General features: G+C 56.0%; 1 protein-coding gene across 1 annotated transcript in view; it reads right to left on the bottom strand.

The window, feature by feature from the left end:
• Nucleotides 1-6427: 6427 nt before the first annotated feature.
• Nucleotides 6428-8138, bottom strand: part of Bcas4 (breast carcinoma amplified sequence 4) — a 25658-nt gene continuing 23947 nt past the window's right edge. The window contains exon 4 of the mRNA XM_013024304.1: nucleotides 6428-6800. Within this exon, the coding sequence (XP_012879758.1) occupies nucleotides 6696-6800 (105 nt within the window). The 3' untranslated portion in view covers nucleotides 6428-6695. The remainder of the gene's footprint in view (nucleotides 6801-8138) is intronic.

The raw sequence follows: 8138 nt of genomic DNA on the forward strand, positions 1-8138 counted from the left end.
AGGTGGTTGCTGTCAGATCTGCTTGCTGCTGCTCACCCAGCCCTAGAGACGCATGGCCCTGTCCTGAGGGCCTGGGCCGTGGGCTTGACTCCACCCTTTTTGCTCCTTCATGGAGCACATGCCAGCCAGACTCTCCTGGTATATTGAGATCACCACAGGGGCTAGCCTGGAATCCTAATGGCTTGAGACCTCAGAAAAGGGGATAGCGCTGCCCCAAAGGCTCAGAGAAACCAACTCTTCCTGAGATCTCCACTGGCAAAGGTGATGCTGCCACGTAGACCTGGCATGTCCCAGCCCACAGCTGCTGCTCCCCAGCGCATCCAGCCTCTCCCACCCTGAAGTGCGCAGGAGGAAAGGCATGCTATCCAAATGCTCTACCGCTGAGCCACAGCCCTGGGTCTACCTTAACTCTCCTTTTAAATCGAGGAAAACAAGCAGTGTCAGTGACTCACGCCTGTAATCCTAGCTGCTCAGGAGTCTGGAATCTGAAGATAACAGTTCAAGACCAGTCAGGACAGCAGTGTCTCTGAGACTCCCATCTCCAAAGTAACTGGCAGAAAGCAGGACTAGAGATGTGACTTGAGCAGTAGAGTGCCAGCTGAGGAAGCAAGCAAGCAATCAAGAGAGCCCAGAGTCCCAGAGTTCAAGTTCCTATAAAGGGGATCATGTTGCTAACAAGAAGACTTTGCTATTAATAAATGTATCCATAAAAATAAGCACAAGACAAAACTACATTGTTGCTATCCATTGCTCCATTCCCTAACGGGAGCCTAGGCCAGAGCACACTAGCCCGGTCCGGCTGCAGCTTTTCTCCTTGACCCTGGGAGGTCAGAAGACAGCGGCACCTTATCTGCAGAACTTGTTTTCCCAGTTACTGGCTTCCTTTGGCAGTGGCCACACAACTTGCTTTACCCAGCAAGCCTCTAACACCTAGAAAGCCAAATATGCCTGTGCCTACGGGGCCAGGGGTCCACTCACTTCCATAGGCAGGTACCTTGGTGTCTGTGGGTTGCTTTCCATCAACCACCCTAAGCAGCACCAAGAATGCTCTGAACCTGAGGTGCTAGCATGGAACCAGCTCCACCCAAACCTGCAGCCTGATGGGCCTCACTGGTCCTGCACTCCAGCATAGATGAAGTTAGGTGTGCAAAAAATGGAGTGTCAAAGGGTGAACCAATGCAGCAGTGATACTCACTAGACACTTGAAAATGAACTACACAACTGCGTGGAGACGGGAAAAGGGAAAGGGTGACATTGCCCCAAAAGAAATATACTCGTTACCTGATTTGTGTAACTAGCTCCCTCCCCTGTACATCACTTTTTAATAGCCATTGCTACCCCAGTCTCCTCTTGGGTCCTTGGGGGCTTGTCCGCGGAAGCCTGGCTCTTCCTGCACCCCAGGTCTGTACCATCTGCCAGGGAGCATCTCCCTGCAGGGCCCAAGAAGGCCCTCCAATGGAAGAGGTGGCCTCCTGCAGGCAGCCTCCACTGGTTTGTTTAGTCAGTTGGGAAAACCTGTGCTTGTCCTCACCAAGTGTGCATCCCCTGACAGACTCCCTAACTCCCTATAACTCCACCTAGAGCCACCAGGCACACCCTGCTAGATGTTCAGGAAAGCCTCCACCCACCTAGCTGCTTATAGGCCTGAAACCTATCTGCTAATAGTTTCCTGGCAGTCTCGATGCTTTTAAGTCCACATCGAGCCCCTGGGCCTTGCCAGGAAGCTGTGTGTCAACCACCTCCAATCAGGCGGCACTGAGCTCTCCTAACCCAGGCTGCTTGTACACCTGACCATGATGAGGGAGTTCTGCCTTAAGAGATTGCTCAATGCTGGCAGCTGCCTAGGCCTGAAACTGTACAGAGAGCAGAGGAATCCCATAGGCAGGCACTGGCGTGAGGGGTGTCTGCCATACTGCCAACCCTCCCTGAGCTCCCCTCTCACCCCAGGACATGTTTGAGTGGTTGCTGGAGTTTGTCCACTTCTCTCTTTCCACCGAGATTACCATGTGGCTTTTCTCCTTTATTAGGGTATGTGACACTGGCTTTGTTTCCAGAGGTTAAACCAACCTTGCATGCCTAGGAAAATCTGTTTGGCCGTGGCATGTCACCCTTTTCCTACACTGCTCAGTTTGCTGGTTTTTCATTGGCTTTGCAGGAGAAGGCATATCTGCCTTGACATCAGTTACCCCCAAACAAGATCTTTGCTACAACATATGGCTAAACTAGGCCCACTCCTGTCCCCAAAGGAGTGTGGAATCTTGCTGGCGCCACAGGGAGCACACAGCAGCCATCCTTCCCATGGTGATAGACACAGCGGCCATCCTTTCCATGGTGATAGACACAGCGGCCATCCTTTCCATGGGGATAGACACAGCGGCCATCCTTTCCATGGTGATAGACACAGCGGCCATCCTTTCCATGGTGATAGGTCTCGTTGCATATCCTTGCAATAATTCCCCCACAGGCCGGGGCCTGAGTTCTAAAGGTCCATGTGGAGGATGAGAGTGGAGTGGCATGGCCACAAATCGAGCTGCCCACTTGACCGTTGGCTCTGCTGCCTTTGCCAGGCTTCAGCCTGGCGCCACGGAGCCCAGGGCTGTGGGCACTGGGTATTGGGGTCTCTCCTAAGTTTTAGTGGCTGGTAACTGATTTTATTTTATTTGCCAGTCCTGGAGCTTGAGCTCAGGGACTGGGCACTGTCCCCGAGCTTCTTTTGCTCAAGGCTAGCGCTCTATCACTTGAGATACAGTGCCACTTCTGGCCTTTTCTATTTATGTGGTAGAGGAATCGAACCCAGGGCTTCATGCATGCTAGGCAAGCACTCGACCACTGAGCCACATTCCCAGCCCTGGTAACTGATTTTAAATGCATGTATTGAGTAGTTAAACACCAAATGTCAAAAAGAAACATGGTAAGGGCGGTGGGAAGGACACATGTCAGCGCTGGCCCCCGCGGTGGAGCAGTGTGCCCACCCTGGGGGAGGGGTTGCTTTTGTTTTCATGCAGACACATCTGGGTGATGCTGTGTGTGCCTTTCTCTGCTTGGTTTTTGTCTCTTGGCAATGTTCCTGTGCCAACTCAAAGAGTTCTCATCCACTCGCCACACCACAGGAGTCCCATGGGATGGGAGCCTCCTCTTCCACCACTCTTCTGCTTTTTCCAAGTGCAGCAAATAACCTTGCCTTGCACATTGCTGGGGTTTGTTGCTGTTGTTGTTTAGCATTTTTTCTTATTAGCTCACACTTGTGTATTTCGGTCTTACACTTGGAAGCTGAATTCCTAGAGGTGCAATTACTGGGCTGAGGGCACACACACCATTGACCCATGGGAATACTTTTGCCCAAAATGTCACCAAGTGTCATCAAAGTTAACCTTCTCAGCCTGACAGGTGAAGAATCTAAGGCATTTCCACTACTTAGTTTCCACTACTTACTCTTGGCTTGGGCTCTGTCCCTCAGCTCTTTAGCTCAAGGGTCTACCACTTGAGCCACAGCGCCACTTCCAGCTTTTTCTGTGTATGTGGTGCTAAGGAATCGAACCCAGGGCCTCAGGCATGCAAGACAAGCGCTCTACCCCTGAGCCACCTTCCCAGCCCCTCGTTTGGTTTTCTTTTCTTTTCCTTTTTGGTTGGTTGTGGGGCTTGAACTTGGGGCTTGGGCACTGTCCTGCGCTCTTCAGCTCAAGGCAAGTGCTCTACCGCTTGAGCCACAGCGCCACTTCTGGTTTTCTAGTGATTTATTGGAGATAAGAGTCTCACAGACTTTCCTGCCCGGGCTGGCTTTGAACCGTGATTCTCAGATCTCAGCCTCCTGAGTAGCTAGGATTACAGGCGTGAGCCACCGGCGCCCGGTTTTTTTTTTTTTTTTTAAACTTGTAGGTACTGCTGACATGTGAAGAGGTTATCCCTTTGTAACAGGAATTGTGAAATTGCCCGGTTTGCCATCCGTCTTGAATTTGCTTATCATTCTGTTTGGTGTGGGCTTGGGGGGCCTTGGGGGGTCGTTTTCTGCCGCATGGAGATTTTCGTGATTCTGTGTAACTCGATGTCTCTTCACGGCCTCGGGCCTCACGCTCGCGCCCCGCCCGTGCGCTCGCCTGCTTCCTCCATTTCACACGCTTGCCTCCCAGATCCATTTTGGGCCTGGAACTCGGCCAGGTGAGCAGAGCGAGGCGTGGAAGTCCTGTTTTATTCCCCAGGTGTCTCAACATAAAACACTATCAAACAGCCTCCGGCCAAGCCCAGTCCACAGGGAGGAGAAGCTGCGACCCCGGGGCTGGGAACTGTGAGCATCTGCAGTGACCTTTCTCCCGATGTCCCTGACCAGCAGTGGCCACAAGGCCAGGCACCTCCCCCACACCGCAGCGACCCTTGCCCGGGGGGAGGGGCAGCCGGGGACTCCCCTGGCTGGCAGGGACAAGGCAGGCTGCCCTGTAGAGCAGGACATGCAGTGTACCGCGGGTGACACAGGGTGGGGACCCTGCCGCCCCTCCCCCCAGGGGACTCCTGTTTCCAAAGTCTTTTAGCTGAGCACAGGTGGTTGTAGCTGTAATCCTAGCTGCTCAGGAGCCTGAGTGCTGAGGCTCGCACAGTTCAAAGCCAGGCCAGGCAGGAAAGTCTCTTTGTCACTTAACCACCAAAAAGCCAGAAGGAGAGCTGGGGCTCAAGTGACAGAGTGCTGGGGTTGAGCACAAAAGCTCAGGGACAGCATTCAGGCCCTGAGTTCAAGCCCTACTACACACACACACACACCAAAAAAGGTCATTTGCCACTGCAACTCCCAGGAAAGCCCAATCGACATCCGGTCACTGGTGGCCCCTCCCCCTGCTTGCTGGGGGAAGAGTCAGCCCCTCAGAGAACCCAAGGGAAGGCTTTTAGCAACTCACTGTGACTCGTTCTGGGACATTTAGGGGCAGTCCCCAAGCCACTTGCTGCTGAAGCCCTTGGATGCGCTCATCACCTGATAAAACAGCGCAGGGCCATGCCTTCCCCATGCGACCCAGCCATCATCACCAGCCTCTTGTCACCTAGTGCCCTGGCAGGCCCTGGGCCAACCACACAGAGAGGGTAAGCAACAAAGGGAAGGTCACACAGCTGAGGAATGTAGACTACACCTGTACTAGCAAGCTCACCTCAGACCTACCTTGTTCCTGGCCACGCCCTGAACCTTTAGGACACTAATCACATGACACTCCCTTCCACAGTGTCCTCGCTTCTGGTTCAGGCCCTGCCGGAAGCGATTAAACACCAGACCTACTGGAAATTGGTGTCTTCTACTTTTTTTTTTTTTTGGGGTTCGGTCATGGGGCCTGAACTCTGGGCCTGGGTGCTGTCCCTCAGCTCTTCAGCTCAAGGCTAGCACTCTACCACTGAGCCACCTTCCCAGCCTGTCTTCTACTTTTCTAAATACAAACTTCCCAGCAAGTCTAAACTGTGCATGAGCAGCAGGGCGTGGTAGGTGTGTAAGCATCTTTGGTTAATCGCGGGCCTGATCAATACAACACCGCCATCAGAACCAACGATCTATAGCTGTCTTTAGTCCCAGCAGCCCTTGCAGCCAGCAAGCCCCGCATCTAGTCGGGTGGCGTCCTGCGGCTGGAGCCCGAGGGGGCCTCTGAGTGTGGACAGCATGGTAGGCTACATAGACGTGTGTGGTCTGTGAAAATCCAGGGACACATGCAGGGCCCTTTCTGTAATGTGAACTTCACCTCTAAGATTGACCAAAATGGTTTCCACAGAAAAATGCTGACTCCCAGAAACACAGATCTACCTCTATTTTCCAGTCCCCAAGTTTCCCAAAATATCTCCTGCTTTTTCAGTGCTATCTTGCCAGACTCATCATTTTAGCTTTCCTTGAAGTCTGGGTGCTGCGCATGGTGTGCGCCAGCGCTGGGGCTCCAAATCAAGGAAGGCCTCCTGCTCTGGCTTAGCGCTTTCACTTAAGGCCAGCGCTCTACTGCTTGAGCCACAGCTCCACTTCCAGCTTCTTGCTGGTTCACTGGAGATAAGAGTCTCAGACGTTCCTGCCCAGGCTGACCTCAAACTGCAATCCTATGATCTCAACCTCCTGAGTAGCTAGAATTACAGCTGTGAGCCACTGGCTTCTCCTTTCCTACAGTTCAGTTGTGTGTGTGCATAGGGAAGTAAAGGGGGGGTTCTTGGCTGGGGGCAGAGTCGGGGGTGTGGGGGGGGACTAAGTGCTCTCCAGTCCACGGGGAGGCTGCACAGAGCACTCTGGAGGGATGCATGAGCCAGAAGCTGTGTGCAGAAGCTGGGAACAGCGAGTCGCTGGCTTCCCGCTGCAGCTAGTTGGAAGGCCAGGCCTGCTCCCTCCAACGCCACAGCCTACCACCGACCATGCAGCCCAAGAAGCAGGTGGGCACGCGCAGAAAGGGAAGCCGCCCTCCCCATTGCTCTTACAGGCTGGCCGCAAGGAGCTCTGGACACGTTTATTGAGGTGATTCACGAGACAGGGCACTGGGGTCTGCAGGCTGTGCACTCACCCCTACCCCCCACCCCACGCCACCCCAGAGCCTGCCACACCTGGGTGCCCACCCCACCCCAGACCCCATGGGGAGGAAAAGCAAACACAACCAACAGCAGGAAAAGGGAGAGGGCGCAGGCGTCCTGGGGGCCGCTGTGCGGTGCGGTGCTGTGGGAGGAGCGCGGGGAGGAGCACAGGCGGCCGCCGTGGGCTGCTAGGGCGCCGGAGGCCTGGGGTCTCTGGGGTCCCCGGGGAAGAAGTCCTCTGTCCTGTACAGCGCAGGCAGCTGGTAGCCGGCAGGGGCTGGCGCAGACGGCCTCTGGAATAAAAGCAGCACGAGTGTCAGCAACGGGACCCCAGCAACCACCCAGGCTTCACGATTGCGCGCTTCTTTTTGGTGCCTGTCCTGGGGCTGGAACTCAGGGCCCAGGCGTTGCCCCTGAGCTTTTTGCTAGGTTAATTGGAGACTGGAGTCTCACAGACTTTGCTGCCCAGGCTGGCTTTGAACCCCCACCCTCAGATCTCAGTTTCCAGAGTAGCTGGAATTACAGGTGTGAGCCTCGGGTGCCGGGCTTGTCGTGGCGATGTCTGTGCTCCACGGGCAGCGCTCTCGGCTGCAGTGAAGTGGGGAGCAGGGGACACCTCCACTGGGGAGGCTCTGAGGAGCCGGTGGGTACACAGACATCTCACCCAGGGGACAGGGGAGGGCCTGAGCTATGCAGGTGGCCGAGAGGGGGTCGCGCCTGCATGTGTGGTCATCCAAGGGGGGGGGCTGAGCTGCTTGTGCCACCCGCACCTGGAAGGAGCCCTGCTGGCAGGGGGGCAGGCCGGGGAGCGTTCCGGGGGGCATCTGTGAGGTACAGGGGCTCGGCTCTGGAACTTCCTGGGGGCTCTGGGAAACACCAGGCCTAGATCCACACCAGGGAGCAGGAAGTCGCTGCTCCGGGCAGAGCCCGGGCGTCGGCCCCCTTAAGCGGACCCCAATGCCAGGGACCTCCACAGGGAAGGCCACTGCCTTCCCACAGGAAGGCAAACTTCCCGAGCAGGGAGAAAGCCAGCACTGCACAATGAGACCCAGGAGGGGCGGGAGTGGGGGCCCTGGCAGCCTCCAAAGTGAGGGGGACGCAGCGTGGGAGGGCGGCTGCGCGGGAATGACCGGAGCGGAGCTGTGGCTCACGGGGCAGAGCAGCAGCCTTGAGTGAAAAAGCCAAGGGGCAGCGTCCAGGCTCTGAGTTCAAGCCCAGTGCCAGCACCAAAATGAAATGCGTGAATGAATGAGTGAGTGAGAGGGCTGGCTGGGCCAGTGTGGCTCTGTCTCCACCTGGGACGAAGGCCCTGACATCTCGGAGAGCACGTGGAGAAAGGTCAGCGTCCCGATGGGAGGCTGGGAGGGGCCGGGCTGCTGGGACCTGCCCTCGTCCCCTTCCGGGGTCAGCACCCTGACTCTGGGCTGGGGCTCGGTGTCCCACATATCCTGAAGACCCAGATGTGATGGGCAGAGCGACCATGAAAGAGTGATTCATTAGAAAGCAGGGTGGCGCCCAGCTGAGCGCTGCCCCGGACGGTGAAGGTCAGTGCGGGCTGGGCGGTGGGACGGGCCCTGCGCTGAGCTGAGCGGAGGCCGGGCAGGCGGCCCCGCCTGGGGGCGTGGCTCCGG

Source organism: Dipodomys ordii, unplaced genomic scaffold, assembly GCF_000151885.1.
Source record: "Dipodomys ordii isolate 6190 unplaced genomic scaffold, Dord_2.0 Scaffold75, whole genome shotgun sequence".
In the NCBI taxonomy this organism is placed as follows: domain Eukaryota; kingdom Metazoa; phylum Chordata; class Mammalia; order Rodentia; family Heteromyidae; genus Dipodomys; species Dipodomys ordii.